An 18,924-nucleotide genomic window follows, 5' to 3' on the forward strand; every position below is an offset into this window, starting at 1 on the left:
TCAGGGTCAGAGGGGGGGTTTGGAGCAAGTGGGGTTCACTCTGTCATCCTCGTCTTTGGAGGTCCTGAAAGGGGCTTTTTTAAAAAAGATTTCTGTGCTATGATGTGGTAGCCCCAGGAGTGTTTGCTGTCCAGTATAGGGGACCCTGTCTTTGCTTCTTACCTTGCTCTTTCCAGTCCCAGCCCTTTGGTGATAGGCCTTGTAGTGGACCTTGTGGTTGGTGGGAAGACTTGCCCTCGGAGTTGATCAGGCCCCTTCCTGGCCTGCGTCGGCCACTGCGCCTTCCCAGCCTGCGTCCGCGTGCCACCGTGCCGCCGCCACGCCTTCCCACGCAGGCCGCCTAGAACCTTTTTCTTAAGGGCCATTGTGCGACCATCATAGCCATGTCTCCCAAGTGCAGGGAGAGACAGGAGGTAGACAACTTGAGATCAGAGACCTCAGGAACCTTGAAGAAGTAGGCAGCAATTCACGTTCCCAGAATCGCATGGAAATGGGCAAAAGGAGGCGGTGTGATTGAATTGAAAGAACCTTGTACTTTGATGTCCGGAGGCCCGAGTTTTAATTCTGGTCCTGACTTTGTCACCTCTGCCAAGTTACAAAATTAGAGATTTGGAAGAAATCTTAGCAGCTGGCTTATCCAACTTGGACACAGAAGAAATCCCCACTTGTATAACTTACCTGACAAGTGGTTCTCTAGTTTCTTCCCGAAAAGCTTTAGGGGAGACGAGCTCACCACCTTTTGAGGGCAGCCCGTGACACTTTGGGAGAGGTTGGGAAGTTTGGCCTCTTTAATTTCTACCCCTTCTCCCGGTTCTGCCCTCTGAGGCCAAGCAGAGCAAGTGTAATCCTTCTCCACATATGATAACTCTTCAGATACTTGGAGCTTCGTTCTCATCCCCTCTGAGCTTTCTGTTTTCCAGGCCAAGCATGGCCAGCTCGTGTATGTCATGGGCTCAAGGCCTTGACCCTCCTAGTTGTCTTCTGGACATAGTTCTGCTCACCAGCGTCCTTTTAAAACTGTGGTGCCTATAAACAGTCATGGTACTCTTAAATGGATTCTCATGTCACTAGTTTTCTCTTTCTTTTTCTAAAAAATGAGGGGGGCTGGACCAGATGATTTCTACTGTCCTTTGTAGATAGAACATTCTATTCTGCCCATGTTTTGTTTTGTAGGAGTGAAATCAAACATAGAGGAGGGGGTGATTTGGTTAAAGTGTCTGGATGAGGCAGTTTTCAAATCATTTAAGGTTTTACGTTTTTTCATATGCTTCTACATGGTACAGCATTATTTGGGTGCCTGGAAAGGGTAACATAAGTACAAATTAGCCGTATCTCCCATGTATTTTTCTTTCAAGGAGCAAAGAGTGGAAAGAATACTGGATTTGGAGAGGACCTTAGTTCAAACCCTACACCTGCATTTGCTACCTAATGTGATAGTGGGCAACTCATAGCTTCTTTATCTGTAAATTGAGGGAATTGGTCTAGATCAGGGCTTCTTAAATTTTACCTACTCACAATCCCTTCAGTGACCTTCAGTTTAAGAAATGCTGGTCTCTAGATGACCCCTAAGGTCCCCTTCTGTTCAGTTCTTTTTTCAGTCATGCCCAACTCTTTTATGACCCCATTTGGGGTTTTCGTGACAAAGATACTAGAGTGGTTTGCCATTTCCTTCTCCAGATCATTTTACAGGTGAGGATACTGAAGCAGACGGGGTTAAGTAACTTGGTTGCACAGCTAGTAAGTTTCCAAGGTTGGATTTATATTCATGAAGACAAGTCTTCCTGTTTCCAGGCCTGGCCCTCTGTCTATTGCATCACCTTCTAACCCTAAATAGATGATCCTATGATCTCTGCCCCATGATACTCTAGGATTTCTGTGGCATATAGCTCCACAATCTCCCACCAGAGATGACTTTCCCAATTGTCTAAATACTTGACTACTACCACCATTCACTCTGGAACAGTATTTTCTTGTAGCATCAGCACTGGAAAAATCATCTCTGTTAAATTTAAGTTGCTTCCCACCTAGTTGCCATTTTCTTCCTAAAATACCTTCCTCTTAGCTCCCCACTCTCTTAACATTTTTTTGCAGAGTCATGGCATCCTGAATCCCCAGGCAGAGCTTTTCCTGAGCTCAGCTCTGTGATGATGATAGAGGCTTCTACCTAGCTGGTGACCAAGGTGGTTCGGGGCTTCCTCCTGCACTGTGCAGAAGAGGATGCAGCTGTAGGAAACAAAAATAGTCTTGTCAAGATTCTTTAAATGGGTCCATCTGTCTGCAGAGAAGTGGGTGGAGGAAGAGAGCATTTAGTGAGGTGGTGTTTCTTAAAGGGCCCATTTTGAAGTCCAGTATTTCTTAGTCATCAGAAGACCTTGGGACATTCTTCTGTGCTGACCCAGGGATTCTTCAGAGAAAAAAATCTCCAGTATTATGCATGTAATTTGTGTTTTAGGAATAAGAAAACCCTTACCTGTCATGATGTACATTGGCAGACCTCTTTGAGCATGTAGTCACTTCTTGTTTATACTTATTTCCAATTTATGTTTTTCCCCCTAGGGCCATTACATTTCTTTTTCTCTGAACAAATTACATTGTCCAAGCTTTCCTCTTCTCTAGGGGAAGGGTACCGGTTGCTAAGTCTTCCTTCCTTGTCTTGGCAGTCAGTGCTTTCCACAATTTAACTCAAACTTATCTTTCCAAATTTACTTTTTATTACTTTTCCTTGATTCATTTTGACAGTCTATCCAAACTGGATTCCCTGCACTCCTTTCTCAGCCTGACCTTTGTACTTCTTTTGTTGAATCATTCAGTTGTGTCATGACCCTGTGGACCATAGCATGCCAATGATGTCCATGAGGTTTCTTGGCAAAGATGCTGGAGTGGTTTGCCATTTCCTTTTCCAGCTCATTTTTGTAGGTAAGGAAATTGAGGTAAACAGGATAAAGTGACTTGCTCAGGGTCACACAGTTAGTGTCTGAGGTTGGATTTGAGCTCAGGTCTTCTTCACCTCCAGCCTTAGTGCTTCATCCACTGAGCCCACTAGTTGCCTCCTTCTGACCTGTTGAAATCTCTCTCTTTCTTCAGAGCCCATCTCAGATACCACCTTCTCCATGAAGTCTTCCCTGATCAAATACTGCCTCCCACTGAAGGTGATCTTTCCTTCCTCAGGTTTTCTTGCAGAACTTTGCCTAGGTCTATATATTTGATAGCTCTAATTAGAACAGAAGCTTCTTGAGGACAAAGACCTATCTCTTCTGTTAAATTATTCTTGTGAAAGCATTCTGGAGTCCAGAATGGAGACCAAGACTTTTTTGTATTCTTCATCTGGGTATAAGACAGTGGCTTTTATATGGAAGATACGCAATAAATTGTGAGTGATTTACAAAGAATATTTCTGCTGATTGAACCCAAGGGATGGAGTGTTGAATGGGGAGAGGAAAATTGTGATTTGTTAAGGGATGGATTCCAAAGTGTGTATGCCTCAGGAAGGGGGTTAGAAAGTCAAGCACCTAAACTTTGATCCTCTTCAAAGCAGACTGTCAGCTCCAATTGTACATAGAAAGGAGAATCCAGCTCCTCTCCTGGGCTTTCCAAAGATTTGCCTTGTGAAGCCTTTTCCTTTTGAAGTCCTGAATTTCATTTGATGGATAGGAAAGGTTAATAATGGGAAGAATAATGGATAGAACTGTGTTGTTCATCTTGCTGCTAAGTGGCTTTCTGTCCCTCTGTTTTTTAAAAGGAATTGAATCATCTGCTAAGAAGGGAGGGTGACTGACAATAATTACTTTTGCTGGAGGGACTGGGATTCAAAAGAAATAGAGCCTGGGACTGTCTGGGGTCCTTTTTCCACTTATGCACTGGGGTATCTTAGGTGAATGATTAACCATCCCTGCTTTGCACCCATCCCAATTTTGTAGTCTGTATGGAGTCTGATGAAGGAATGTATATGAAGTGTTCTTCCCCACAATTCTCTGTAGAAAGGTCTCGTATTGCTAACAGGTTATTTCATTAAGCTCTCTTTTACTTGCTTGTGGGGATGCCTTGTTGAGAGTGATAGAATGTAAATGGTGAGAAATAAATTAGGATTTTTGCAATCTAAGTTAATAAGTGATAACACTTTTCTCCTGAGCACCTACATGTCACCAGTTCTTTGTGAAGCAAACTGAGTTTTTCCCCATTTGTAACTTGGGGATTCCTCTCTTGGAAAGAGCAGAGTGAAATTTATATATTAGCTCTTCCTGTGCACAGCTTGCCTTCTGAGTGCTCCCAGGTCATAGCTGTCCCTTAAGTGATTCAGTACTATGGCCTGCTACCATCTGCAATTTCTTTTTCTACTCTTAATTGCTGTCTGGTCATGCCCTTCTGTTTTGTACCATCTATGAGATTCAAGATTATTTTTACAGAGTAGATTGTATGTCATGATCTAAACACACTTGTTTTGTCTTCTTGTGTTCTTTCCATGTAGCACTGGTGGTAACAATTTGGGAGCTAAAAATGAAAGAACCTGAAAATGAAATTCCCTTCCTCCCCTGCCCCATCTCCTCCAGCACTATTCAGATGTAGAGGATGGTACTTATAATGACTTCTAGAAGTAATAGGCTCACATGATTTTTTTTTTCAGTTGTGTCTGACTCTTCATGATCCCATTTGGGGTTTTCTTGGCAAAGATACTGGAGTGGTTTGCTGTTTCTTTCTCCAGCTCATCTTACAGATGAGGAAACTGAGGCAAATACGGTGAAGTGACTTTCGCAGAATCACACAGCTAGTCACTGTCTGAGGCCAGATTTTAAACTCGGGAAGATGAATCTTCCTGCCTCCAGGCCCGGTACTCTCTCTACTCACTGTACTACCTAACTGCCCTGTAGACTGATAGAATCATAGATTCAGAGCTCAAAGAGATTTAAGAGGTCATACTTTATTTTATAGATAAGGAAACTGAGTCCCAGAGAGGTAGTGACTTGCCCAGGGTCAAAGAAGTAGTAAGTTTCCAAACTGGGACCCTTCCCCTGATGACTGCCAACTCCAGTGGTCCTATTATACTGTATATTTCACAATCCTCTTCTGCTGGTAAGATGAGGCTTATACTTAGGAAAGATTCCTGGATGAGGTGTTGTGGAGCGTCTTGATTTGGTTCTTGAGCCCCTCACTGTTTTTGGCTTTGTTTTGTTTTTTGAGGGCTTTTTTGCTTTCCTATAAGACTCCCATTTCATCTTCAGTAGTTTTCTTTCTTGTGCATGTTCAACAGAACTCATGAAATAATTCTGTAAAATCAGGTAATAAGCTGGACTTATTGCTGAAACCCTGGCCCTGTTTTCATGAGTCATTAATATCTCTGCACTGCAATCCAGAAACTTAACCGAAAGGACAGCGTAGAAGGAAGGGTTTTCAGTTGTGTTTCTCTGGTCGGCTTGGACATCCTCCACTGATTCTCAATAACTCCCTACCGACTTGATGAAACCCCGTGTGCTGATTGCTCCTACTTTTGGCCTTTCATTGAAATACCCTAAACAAAAATAAGTCCTTGGGCCCTCATCTGTTGATGTGACAAGTAAAATACACATCATTATTTGAGTAACCTGAAAGAAGCCAACAGGTGTTGGAGGTTTGTATTTGCATCTTACACATTCAAGCCAGGGGCTAAATCTTCTCCCCACTAACCCCCCCCCCTCCCCACATCGAGTACCCACATATTTCTTGGAAGTCGTTATTGGTAGTGTTTCAGAAATTTGACAAGTGTTAAAAGGATTGGGGTCACGTGTACTTTTTAAATAAAGAAAATCTTCTATTTAAGAACTAGATTTTGAAAGGTGGTAGTGATTTGCAAATTGATCAGTCCTCTTTATCTTCATGCAATGATTCTTGGAAGAGGGAGAGAGAAAATAATGTAGAATTTGTAGTGATGTTTTCCCTTGAATCCCTAAGCATTGTATTCTCAATTTCCTCATCTGAAAAAATATAGATAGTAATATACTACCTATGTCGCAGAATTGGTGAAAAGTAAAATACTATTAACAAAAATTAAAAATAATCATTGCTATTAATTGTATATTCCCAATATGAAGATTCTAAATTCTGTCCACATGGGTAATTCCAGTTGTTTGTTTGTTTTTTCAGTAGAAATAAGTGGTACCATCCTGTTTTCTGTTGCTTAAAGGAAACAGTACTTAAACATCTGAATTTTTAGAGCAGATGAATTGTGGTGAAGAGAGGCTTCTTTACCTTTTAGCAAGGTTCTCTGCAGGTTTTTGTGAAACGGGCCTCTGGTGCATTTCTAATTTGATTTCATTTATAAAACTCTTTTTTTAAACGTACATTTTATCCAGAAAATGCCTACTGTGTAAACTGAGGCACAGTTATGAAGTGGGGTTATGCAGTGCTGTGTCATCCAATGTAAAAGCTTCTAAATGTAGCTGCATTATCCGCAGCTCTTTAGAACACAATTCCTCAGGATGGGCTACTAAGCTTCTCATCATCCTTCCCTAACATTTTCACCCAGGTCTTTTATATTGCTTCCTCCTTTCTAACATGGGCTAAAGCTGTTAGAACTATATCTGAAGGTTTTTGTTATCACCTTCATCTGTAATCATCTTAGGATAGTAGTTGTTTTGTGAGCATCTCTTATAGAAGAAAGGTAAGTTGGGGGAAATGGTCTTTTTTCCTAATTCTTAGAAAGTCCCTTTAGCCTCTTAGAAAGACTTTTGCTTGATGCTATTGAGATTTTCATAACTCCCTAACTTGCAGTGATATCACAGAGAGTCAAGGACAGTAAATTTCAGAAATTGTACTTGAAACAAGCGAGAGTTATATTTCTTGACTGCCTTGAAATCAGGATACTTGCCCTGGTTTTTCAGGCTCTCACTGTATGGTTTTAAGTGTAGTTCTTAGTTTCAGGGCCAGAGAAAAGGAAAAAATAAACGTTAAGTTTTGGTGGTTACTGTGTTTGTTGAAACAGAAAACTGAAAAATATTAGAAATTTTGAAAATAATGACTTACAAATTGCTTTAATAACATTTTGAGAAGGCCCTTCTGTAATTCACTTTCCACTGTTTTCTCTGTTAATGCTTGTCTGTTGCTACCTTTCAAACCTGACTCAGAGCTGACCTACTCCAGAAAGCATGACTGATCTGACGTAGCAATTCATTACTCCTGTTTTGGGTCCCATTATTTCTTAGTGAGCATTATTGGCGATGGATTGTTTTGTGTTGTTCCTTGGACACTCGCCAGGTAGATTATCATCTCCTAAGGACAGACTCTTTTATACCTTCTCATCTCCATTCCCTTCTCTCAATCTTGCATATAGCAAAGTCCCTCTGCATTATTTACTGTGGCACTCAAGAAAGCAGTTAGAACTATTTCTAGTCCTGTCTGTTGAAAGAAAGGAAGTGTCTGTAATATTTCATTTGTATGTCAGGACAAGGACATCATAGTTCCTTTTAGATTTCTCTGGCTGAGTGAACATGGAAAATCTGGAATCAACCTTAACATCAAGCCAAGAACGTTCAGAAACAGAGCAGGGCAGGTAATGAATTTTCATTTCCACTCAAAGGCTTCTTTTAGTTTCTTTTAAAATAAAAATTTATTATATATTTTACTTTTATATAACATTTCCCTGGGGCCTCCCTTCCTTCCCCTCACACATTTTGTTTCATGAAAGAACTATCAGTGTGTTGGTATTAGAAATCACGTGAAAATTAATTGATTTATCATTTTGAGGGACTACCTCAAATCTCTCAGATTGGCTAAAATGATAAATGCTAGAAGAGATATGGGAAAACAGGTGTACTAATATACTTTGGTGTAGCTGTGAATGCCCTTAACTATTCTGGAAAGAATTTGTAATGGTGCCCCCAAAAGCTATTAACTAAATTGTGCATACCCTTTGACCCAGTAGTACTGCCAAATTCATACCCCTAAGAGATCAAAGAAAGAGGAAAAATACCCCTATTTACAGGGATATTTATAGCAGCTGTCTTTGTAATGGCAAAGAATTGGTAGCTGGGAGGATGCCCCTCAGTTGGGGAAGGGCTGAAAAAGTTATGGTATGTGCTGTACGTGATGGAATATGGGTACTACTGTGCTGTAAGAAATGAGGAGGAAGATGGTTTCAGAAAAAAATTGGGACATCTTATATGAAGATGCAAAGTAAAGTGAGCAAAACCAAGAAAGCATAGCAACAGCAATATTGTAAAGATTATCAACTTTGAAAGACCTTTAGTAACATTGATCAGCATACTGATCTACCACAATTCCAAATGATTTATTATAAAACATGCTGTCAGCCTCTAGATGGAGAACTGATGGTCTTAGGGTAGACTAATTTTTCTCTTTCTTTTTGGGCGGCCTTTTTTGGGGGATTGTGAGTTGTGTGTATAGGGAACATGGCTAATGTGGACGGACATTGGTTGTGCATTCGCATACATATTTGTAATGGTTTTTTATTTCTCTACTTTTCAATGATTAGGGGATGGAGAGTCAAAGAGAGAGAATTTGGAACTGAAAAATAAAAAAATAAAAACCTCTCTCTGCTAAACCCCTCCCCCCACCCCCTGCAAATCATGTGAAGTAATAAACACTATGTACTGAGCAGAAGGCTAGCACATGAAAGATTTTTAAAGTATAAAAAGTCTTCTCAGTTTTTGGTGATTATGAAGTTTTTGGATTATATTAGAATTTATTAAAGTTTTAAATTTTCTGATTTTTAAGTGTTGACATTCAGCTTGTAAATTGACCAAAGATTTTCTGTGATTTAATTCTGGACAGGTATGAATTGTAGACACTGGGTGTCCACTTCCAGCATTAAAAATATTGGCCTTCAGCAGGTCCTAGTAAATGAAAAATCTTAATCTAAATTCCTGCTAATATAAAAAAAGTCAGAAGTCAGTCTCTTTTTTTTTTTTACTTTATCTGATACCAAGATTAACTGAATCTTTACTGTGCCTGTATTCTATGCTTGTCCTTTCTGAATTAGTCATTGACTGCTGGGTCCTAAATTTCAGAAACGAGTACCTAATGTAGGCCTTCTCCTCCACCACTTCCCCCTGCCCAGTAATACCAGGGCTGGTATAGCCTGGAGTCTTGAAGAGATTGATCTTGGGAGGCTCTGACTTAATGACTAAGCCAGGCTAAATGGGCATTCTTAGACCATAAGCAGTGACTCAAGTGTGGGTAGTTTTGACTCCCTTATCCCTTACATTTTCTTCCTATTGTGAATCCTCCCATGGGCACTGCTTATATGTGTCCTATTTGCTCACAGGAACAAAAGGGTCCCCAGAGCATATTACTCAGAACATCTACTCTTTGCCTGGTACTGAGTGAATTCGGGGTCTTCCATTTTGACAGAGGGTTTAGGTTCACATTCCATCATTCTACCTTCCCCAAGGTGACCACCTGAAATATCATCAGGTTGTAGGTGGAGGCTTTATTGTATGTAGCACCTGCTACACTAGCCTGATCTTGGCTATCCAGTTGTGATTAAATGTGGAGTGTTCCCTGACTTAAGGCAAAGAAGCATTGAAAGAAGACTCAGAACGTGTGGGGTTCCTGTCCAGGCTAGACTCATTAGTAGAGAATATAAACTTGTTGAGAGTAGTTGATTTTTAAAAATTCATATCCCTAGCACCCAGAACACAGTAGGTACTTATTAAATGCATTGTTGATTGATTAATTAGCCATGTGACTTTAGGCTTACCATCTTCCAGCTTTCAGTTACTCAGCCATAAAATGGGCCTCAGAATACCTGCTCTGTCCGTCTCAGAGGGGTGATGAGGATGAAGTGAAATAATTTTTGAGAAAGTATTTGCAAACTGTAAAACCTTGAATCAAGTAGAAGATACTGCTTTTGTATGGCAGGTGCTGCGAATGCAGGTGTCTTTTTCTCCCCCACCCCAACCCTCTTTCCTACTGAAAGTACCTAAAGGAAACCAAACTCCTTACCTATTCTTGTCACATCACTGTCATGTTTCACAATGAATGTTCCTACAGATGATCCTTTGAGCTGTCCCTTTCCCTTCTCAACTTTTCCCTCTTCTCCTCTTCTCTCCAAATTAAGGCAGATTTTGGATTTCATTGGTTTGGGGGGGAAGGGGAGCGCACGGTATAATTACAGTTAGCCAGATATTATTCATTAGAAGACCTCAGGCTTAACAGCCAGCTTCTTGTGACAGGTAACATTAGCCTTCTCAGCTTCTCTTGGAAGTCGTCCAGTTTTTACAAATGAGTTGATTAAACTGGTCTCCCCTGAAGGTCCTGGGGAGCAGGGGGAAGGGGTGCTTAATCTTTGGGGAGTTTTTTAGCTTGAATTTTTATTTAATTTTTTTAATATTTAATTTAATTTCTAAGTGTTGTATGTAATATTTTATCTTCTGAAAAAATGGAGATGATAATATACTGTCTACCTCATAGAAATGGTGAAAAGTAAAATACTACATTATTATAGTAATAATTACGATTGTTACTACATTTTGACAATAATGATAATGACTATTGTTACCCCCAATAGAACGATTCCAAGTTCTGTCCACCTTGGTAACTCGTCTAGTTTTTTTGGTGGTAATGTGTTAGATCATCCTTCCTCCTATCAGGGAGTTAGGTCTTTGGCCAAGAAGACATTCTATCGTTACTTGAATAACTTTCCCCTCTTTCCTCAGAAAGTTTAAATCTAACATACAGACTGAAGAGTAAAGTATTTTTAATTAGATTATTCTGGTTACCCTGCTATTCAAGGTTATATAGCAAGATAGCTTTAATTGAGGTATTATAGCGAAAATTGAATGAAGATATCGTTGTTTGTATGCCTGTATGTCTTCTAAGAAGAATGGAGAGAGAAAACAAATATTTAAAAGGTAACGTTTTCATTTAGGATTTCCTTTCCTTTCAAGTTTCAGGTTTGTGGCTTTAGTATTTTGAGTCTGGGAGAATGAGGCTACTGCTCTGACCCTACTTCACTGTCCTACTATCACACGGTAGGGTTGGAGGTACATTGGAATTTCAGACACACATTTCCTATGAAACTAAACTTCATAAAACCCCCGGGGAAGCCTCTGCTGGCAGCTGTTTGCTGTTGTAAAGCCAGAAATAATATATGGGGAAGGATGATAGTGCAGGGAAAATTTTTTTTTTTTTACTTCTCAAAATTGGGGAGAAACAGACTGGAAGGAATATCCCCAAAATAATGTGGCATAGAATTCCTGATGGGGCAGTATGTAAGGCAGAGGTGGGGAACCTGCGGCCTCGAGGCCACCTGTAGCCCTCTAGATCCTCAACTGTGGCTTTTTGAATCCACAGGTTCCCTATCCCTGGTCTAAGGACTTACTGGTGAGTTGGTACTGACATATGGCTCAAAAGCCAATGAAATAGCATGGAGAAATGTCATTGTGTGAGGCAGTGGTTGGAGTCTACTGACGTAAAGGACAGAGGTCTGGCATCTTCCTTGGAATGTCTTGTTTTCAAGCATTTCATGTTTGAGGCAGAGGACTTTACAGTCTCCCAGACCTGTTAACATGACAAAGACACAGACCATAGGGTCTTAATTGCATTTCCTTTATTCACACAGAATTACCCTGGTGGCTTCATGATAACAACTTTTCCCTTTTCTTGATGGTAACTTTTATTTTCTTCATTGTCTACAATGTGGGAGGTGTTACAGTTCTGTCTGAGAGATCAGTCAGTATAGTTTGTCTTTTAAGGGTTTTAAATGCCTTTTGCCAGCTTTTCCAAAAGCGCTATCTTCTGAGCACAGCCGTAGGAGCTGATGCATTGACACCCCAGGTATTTATTTTGTATGTTCAGAACTCATTTTAGGAGCTTCTTTAAACCTCTCTGAAGGAAGGAGGGTAGTTCCCGCTTGCCCCCAGACGTGTGCAGTGTGGCTTCAAAGGGACATAACAGTGAAGCAGGAATAGTAAAGGGACTTTTTCCTCAGAATGCCCAGTTCTAAATGAATCACTGGTTTGGTACCAAAAACACAACTAAATATTTAACAGCTAACAAATTAAGCAAAAGCAGTTTGGCTGTAGAAGAGTTAAAATTGATGCTCATTAGCAAAGAGCTGTATAACATAGCAGTAATCCTTTAGTTTAAGGCTTAAAGCTTTTCCGCTAACCATTTCATTTCTTTGGTAATTTTACATCCTAAATGGGATGGCCACGATGCCAAGTGGCACTGAAGGGTTTGATACCTAATTGGAAACCACTCAGCATTTTGCTTTTTGGTGCAGAGTATGGATTTGACCAAAAAACATTTTGAATGTTTACACGATGGTGTTGGAACATTTGTTTTTATAGTCATGGAAAGTAACCAGGAATATGAAGAAAAGTACTAATTTGGGTCGTTTCTTGGCAACAAAATGCTTATGAAAAACTTCTTCTTTTTTTTTTTTTGACCTGAGCAAGTGGTTCCTTTAAATTGTGTGTGTTTGTGTGCGTGTGTGTTTTACAGTCGGGGTAACAATATTGTGTTTTATTCTACAGGGACTTAAGTACCTGTGTATTCCTGCTGCTGATTCGCCTTCTCAGAATTTGTAAGTTTTTCTTGCTACTTTGTGATATTAAAAACTAAATAAAAGTACAGAGTGATTACAAACTCTTTAAGCCAGAGGGGAATCTTAGAGATTATTCAAATAAACTCTCTTAGGTTGCAGATGGATGGATAGAGCATCATGACTGGAGTCAGGAAGACCTGAGTTCAAATCCAGTCTCAGGATAGCTTACTAGCTGTGTGACCCTGGGCAAGTCATTTACCTTCTCTGTCTCAGTTTCCTTGTCTGTAAAATGGGAGTAATAATCACACCAAATTCCCAGGGTGGTTGTGCTGATCAGATGAGAGAATAATTGTAAAGCACACGGTAAGTACTGTATAAATGTTGGTTATTTAGGGGAAGATGCTGAAGTGACCTGTTGGAGGCCACACAGCTAGATAGCATGTTGAAGTTGGGATTCGAACCCACATGTTCCTTGTGACTAGTTGAGTACTCTTGGTTATATCTTCACCGGCTCATGAAAGATTTGAAATAATTATTTTTAAGGGAACTACACATTCAAACCCATCCATGTAACCATACTTAGTCAGTTGGTGTACTGTTCTTTTTTTTTTTTTGCTTTTTGGGGAGCAGTTGGGGTTGAGTGACTTGCCCAAGGTCACACAGCTAGTTTTTTGGTTGTCTGAGGCTGGTTGAACTCAGGTCCTCCTGACTCCAGGGTCGGTGCTCTGTTCACTGTGCCACCTAGCTGCCCCCTGGTATACTGTTCTTAAAGTAAAAACTCCTCTTGAGTTACTGGTTTTCTCCCTGAGAATCCAGTGAATAATAGTTCATTCTATTGAGAACCAGCAGGCCCTAGTTCTCTTTTTCTATCCAGCTCCCTGACCGTAGGTAAGCTACTTCTTTTTTAACTCCCTTAGTTTCTCCATTGTTAAAATAGGGTTCATAGCACCTGCCCATGTCTGGGTCACAGTGTATTGAGATGACAAATGAAGTAAGACATTTGAGGTGGTTTGAGGAAAAGGTCCTGTGTGAATCTAAAGGATTAATAGTATGAATCACAGTTACACAAATTTTAATACTCTCATTTCTGTGATTCACTGTGGATACAAATGGTTACTGAAGATTATCAAATGCTTCCATATCCGTCAACTTTGACTTCACTCTTTCAGTGAAGCCCCTGGGATAGAAAGGCCACAGATTGGATAGTGACTCATGGACTGTCAAAGCTGGCTCTGTGTGTGTGTGTGTGTGTGTGTGTGTGTGTGTGTGTGTGTTATAGGGAAGGGAATCATATAGGGATTTCCTGGATGAGAAAGCTTTACCAGTGCAAGTACCTTCTCCGTAGTCCTAGATACTGCCTAGGGCATTGAGAAGGTAAATGATTTGCCTAGGGTCACACAGCTGGGATAGTTCCTAGCTCTAAGACCAGCTGTTGATTCACTATACTATGCTCTTTCTGTACACACACATACACACACACACACACACACACACACACACTTTAGAGAGAAGTGACTAGAACTGCTTTGTAGTTAGGAGGAAAGGAGCATGAGTAGGTGGGAGAAAGTAAGAGAAATTGACCCATCAGCTCATTTTCTCCCCTAACTTGACTCTTGGCAGGGAAGTTGTCCCGTTATCTAGCATCTTCCATGGTGGGAGAGGCAGTCCAATCATTGATCAAAAGGACCGGTCCCACACAGTACATGTAAGCCCTAGATTTGGAAGGATTGACGGGAGGAAGGCTTTCAGCACTTCCCTGGTAACTGGCTGTGCTGAGAAACAGAAGTGGTTGAAAGGGCATGCTGCGTACGGAAGGAAGTACAGCTCTGGGTTTCTCTGAAGATCATAGCAATGTTCTGGCCGATGTTTTTGGTGGCTATTTTTAGCTGGCTAGTATTTCTCTAATCTCAAGAGATTTTGCCATGCTCATGAACCTATTTCTCTGATTTTCATTGTGCAACCTTTGGCAGAATCCCCATCTGTAAAGCGGCCTGAACCTTCTAAGGTTCAGGCAGCCATCTCAGGAACCACTGAGGGCATTACTATCTCTCATCTTGGCAGTTTGGCATTCGTCATGATGCCTCTGTGTTGGAAGGAAAGGTGAAGTTCTGTTCAGAACATTCCGAGAAGGCAGGGGAGTGTGTGATACATTTTAGAAAGATTTTGATCAAAAATGGTTAAAAAAAAAAGTCAGGCCTTGAAGGAGTGGGCCAGTGTCAGCCATTAGGAGAATTCACTTATGTGAGACAGTTCAGCCAGTGAAGATGAATGTATAAGACCAGTGTGCAAATTCAGTTTGTTATTATATGGGTTCAGATCCGCTATTTGTCAAATCATGATCCTGAAACATAAGCACATGCAAAGCCTGATAATCCTTTATGGTTCTTTTATTGGGTATGAGTCATTTCCTTTCCATACATACTCACCTACACATCAGTGATCTAAACGGGTCTCACTGTATCTGATTGCCTGCCTTCCTGTATAATTCCACCATGGTGGATGGGTGAGAGGTCACATTAGGGTCTCAAGAGGTGGTAGAGTAGATTGTGTGGTTTCTGGCAGTGCTGATGTGCAGGGTTTGTATGGAGGAAGGACGTGCAAAGAGAACAACCCAGCAGCTGATTGGTATAACCAGAAAGATTTACTGTCTTTCTTTTGAAGTCCTGTGTGAATGGATAGTCTTCTGTTTCAGTTGGGGAGGAAGGAAAGAATGTAATTCATCTAATGGAGAAAAAGTGGCTTTTTCGTATTAAGCATTTAATAAGTTAAAGGACATTTAGTTAAAATTTGAATTTTTAAGCCATCAGTAATCATAGTGAAATCACACACAATGTAGCCTTTAATACACAGAACAACCATTCTATCAAAGTTCCCGTTTTCCTTGTTATAGGTAGCTATTGAGATCATTTAAAAAACTTGTTTTATTGAAGCTTTTTGTTTTTGACATCAGCCTTTCACTCCTGACGACTCCCCTTTGAGTCTTCCCTTGTGTCAAAGAAAAACAATGAAATGAAAAACATCCAAGAGAGTAACCACTTCTGATTTCATATATTCTGTCTCTGTCATCCTCTGCCATGGGGGGAGCTGTGTTTCATTATCTGCTCTCTGAAACCTTTTTTTGTTTGTTCCATGTATTCAGGCTTCTTTTTACTGGTCTTTTCAATTTACACTGCTGTAGTCCAGTTTAATTCAGTTTATTAATATTATTGTTATTTTGCTGTCTATGTGCCTGATAGTGCTAATACACAGCTTATGAAATATACTGAGTTTTTTTTATATCCTATGGAAATGTTTAATCTCAGATAGTCTGTGTCAAGGATTAGCAGCTATGACCCACAGGCCAGATATGGTTCGCCTGTTTTTGTAGGGCCCATGAGCTAAGAATGTTGTTGACATTTGGAAATGAAGTTTTATTTAAAAAAAAAAATCCTGCTTGAGATACTTACTACTAGCTTTGTGGTCCTAGGCAAGTCACTTAAACCATGTTTCCTCATCTGTAAAGTGGTGTGGAGAAGGAAATGGCAAACCACTCCAGTATCTTTGCCAAGAAAGCCCCAAATGGGGTCAAAGAGTCAGAAACGACTGAATAACAACCATCTACATGTTTTCAGTTAATAATACTAGTGCTAATAACAACTGGCATTATATAATATTTTAAAACTTGCAAAGCACTTCACATCTGTTTTCTGATTTGATCCTTATAACATCCCCGTGAGGCAGGCACTATTATTATCATCCCTATTTTACAGAATGGGAAACTGAGGCTGAGAGATAGGGTTTGAGGTAAGGTCTTTCTGATTCCCACATCCATCACTCTATCCATTATGCCATGTAGCTGCTGATAATGGATCAATAGTCCTCAGTGGACTCAGTCTATGGAATGTGAATCCCATGGTTTCCTTTGTAATTACTAGTATAATTCACACAGCATTGGCAGTATATATAATGATACACATTAAAGCATGCCTGTAAAAGCTGATAAATACCTTTCATGTAAGTGATTGGATAAAGGAAGAGCATACCCTTGCTGATGATTAGAAATAGACTTTTACATGTCGACATCTATTCCTTAGTGTGACGCTTCATTTTTCTTCATCATGGTCAAATTATCCGTCTCTTCAACCCCAATCTCAAAATGAAACATCATAGGTCTCTTACTCTCCGCTTTCAAACTGGAATGAGATGAAAGAGTGAGGGTTTTTCACCTTTGAATGCCACCTGAGGCCCCACTCGTTTCTTCTGTCCTGAACTTTTCCTCATCTCCCAGAATTCTTAGACCAAAGGAGATTGTTAGTAGGCTGGGTGCAACATAATCTGACCTTTGAATATAGGTTTAATGTTGTATTTTAGCTGCTTTTTCATGGTTTTTCAGCTTCTCTTTGCTGCCAGGGGAGGGTGATTAATTATCTAAAGGTCATTTAAGACTGTTATCTTTGCCTTAGTCCCCAATCATTTCCCCAAATCCTTCCAGCAACTTAAAATGCAGAAACCCGTGATGACATAATAGTAAGGCTTCAGAGTTTTTACCTCAGTTCTGCCAATATTTTGTTCTTCAGAATCAGGAAATGTGAAAGTTCAAGTTCTCAGAGTTAAATAACCTCATAAACCCAAGTTGGGGGCGGGGGTGCCGGGGGGGGGGGGGAAGAAGGACAAGGGAGGAAGAATGTTACAGGAATACCTTCCAGCTAAGGAAATGAAGGAAAGAGTGAATTGATAGCTGATTCTTTTGTGTGTCTTTTCCAACTAGCCAGTCATGTAAGTGATTGTGTGTATTGCATGATATAGGAAAGGTTGGGGTGGGAGGGCATGAGAATTGAAGTTTTTAGAAATACTTGTTTTTTCCTTTTCCAACACAAAAAAAGGTTGTATTTATAATGTAATAACAATTGTTTACATTCAAGTAGTGCTTTAAGATTTATGAAGTATTGCTATATAATATATATACATACACATGTGTTGTATAAAACATGTTGCATATAACACATTGCATGGGGTGTGTGTGTGTGTGTGCATGCATACATATTCATTTGATCCTTACACCATCCCTGTAAGGTAGATGCTTTTATTATCCCCATTTTACAAATTAGGAAGCAGAGAGAGACAAAAAAAATTAGGTGTTTTTTTTTCCTCAGGGTCACATAGCTAGTAAACATCAGAGACAGTATTTGAACTCAAGTCTTTTTTCCTTACTCCAGATGCGGTTCTCTATCCAGCCAGGTGGTGCAGTGGATAGAGCCCTATGCCTAGAATCAGTTCAAATTCAGTCTCAGACACTTACTAGCTGTGTGACCTTGGACAAGTTATTTAACCTCTCTTTCCCTCAATTTCCTAAACTGTAAAATAGGGATAGTAATAGCATCTGCTTCCCATGGTTATTTTGCAGATCAAATGAGATAATATTTGTAAAGCACTTAACATAGTTCTTAGCACATAATAGGTGCTATATAAATATTGTCATCATCATTATTATGCCACATTATTATTATGAGATTTAATTAGTTACATTAATATATGTCAGAATGTCTCCAATATGTCACAAATACATGCTATACCATGATTTATATTTAAATATTAGAAAGGGAATTTTCCCTTCCATGTACCTTAAGGAAATTTGATTCAATTCAGAATATGAAATTATTTTCTACTAGATTAGATTATAAAGTTCATGAGGGTAGGGACTGTGTCTTATTTATCTTTGTGTCTTCCATTTCAGTTCATAGTGACCAGTGTATTATATTACATTGAGTGTTCAGGGAGGACTAGAGCTTGCAAAGACCTTTTCAGGGTTCCTCATCCCATTCCCACCCCCCCCACCCCGCCCTTGGTATCTACCATCACCCAACTCTTAGCTGTGGCTCCAAGAAACTTTGCATCCTTAGTGGCCACCCCTTGATACAACCATCTCAAAAGATTGAGGATAACTGACAGACTAGGAAGACATTATTGAGTTAGAGGGGGCATCTACCCTAAGCATGTGAAGACTTCCCCAAGGGAATGGGTTGACGAGAACAGTTTGTTCCAACAGCCATGAATGTTGCCTTAACAAATGCTATGGAGTGCTTAGAGCTTGGTCAGATATCCAAGATGCCAAGGTCATCCACCGTATCCTGGACCATTGCCAGGCATTTTGACTTTCGTCCTGCCCCACTGGACTTGGATGACTTTGGAGGAGAGAGTGAAGCTGACGACTTTGTCCAACTCTGCCTCCCTTAAGTCCAGTTCATGCATGAGTCAAGATGTCACCCTGTGATGTCATTTGTCCCCTTTGAAAACGAGGGACAAACAACAATAGTGCCCAGTACAGTGTTGTGTTGTGTATCATCTACAAATGTGATGAGCATACTGTCTATCCAAGTTAATAATAAAAATGTTAAAATGAATATACCCCAGCAATAGAGGAAAAGTTCCTATTTTGAATATACACACTGTGTTTTTAAAGCAGAATT

At 40.1% G+C, this 18,924-nt stretch overlaps 2 protein-coding genes across 6 annotated transcripts in view; one reads left to right on the plus strand and one right to left on the minus strand.

Annotated features, from left to right (window-relative positions):
* Nucleotides 1-18,924, minus strand: part of BPHL (biphenyl hydrolase like) — a 467,045-nt gene that overhangs the window by 362,240 nt on the left and 85,881 nt on the right. The gene's annotated exons all lie outside the window — the stretch shown is intronic.
* Nucleotides 1-18,924, plus strand: part of DUSP22 (dual specificity phosphatase 22) — an 81,038-nt gene that overhangs the window by 42,768 nt on the left and 19,346 nt on the right. For 3 of the 5 annotated variants that reach the window (XM_069103584.1, XM_069103587.1, XM_069103585.1), the window contains exons 4-5: nucleotides 11,284-11,313; nucleotides 12,468-12,517. In XM_069103584.1, coding sequence (XP_068959685.1) covers nucleotides 11,284-11,313; nucleotides 12,468-12,517 — 80 coding nt within the window. The remainder of the gene's footprint in view (nucleotides 1-11,283; nucleotides 11,314-12,467; nucleotides 12,518-18,924) is intronic. The other 2 variants (XM_069103588.1, XM_069103586.1) reach the window with 1 other exon arrangement.

This window comes from Petaurus breviceps, unplaced genomic scaffold (genome assembly GCF_028583685.1).
Source record: "Petaurus breviceps papuanus isolate PSGF00001 unplaced genomic scaffold, PetGlider_PUasm1.0 582, whole genome shotgun sequence".
In the NCBI taxonomy this organism is placed as follows: domain Eukaryota; kingdom Metazoa; phylum Chordata; class Mammalia; order Diprotodontia; family Petauridae; genus Petaurus; species Petaurus breviceps.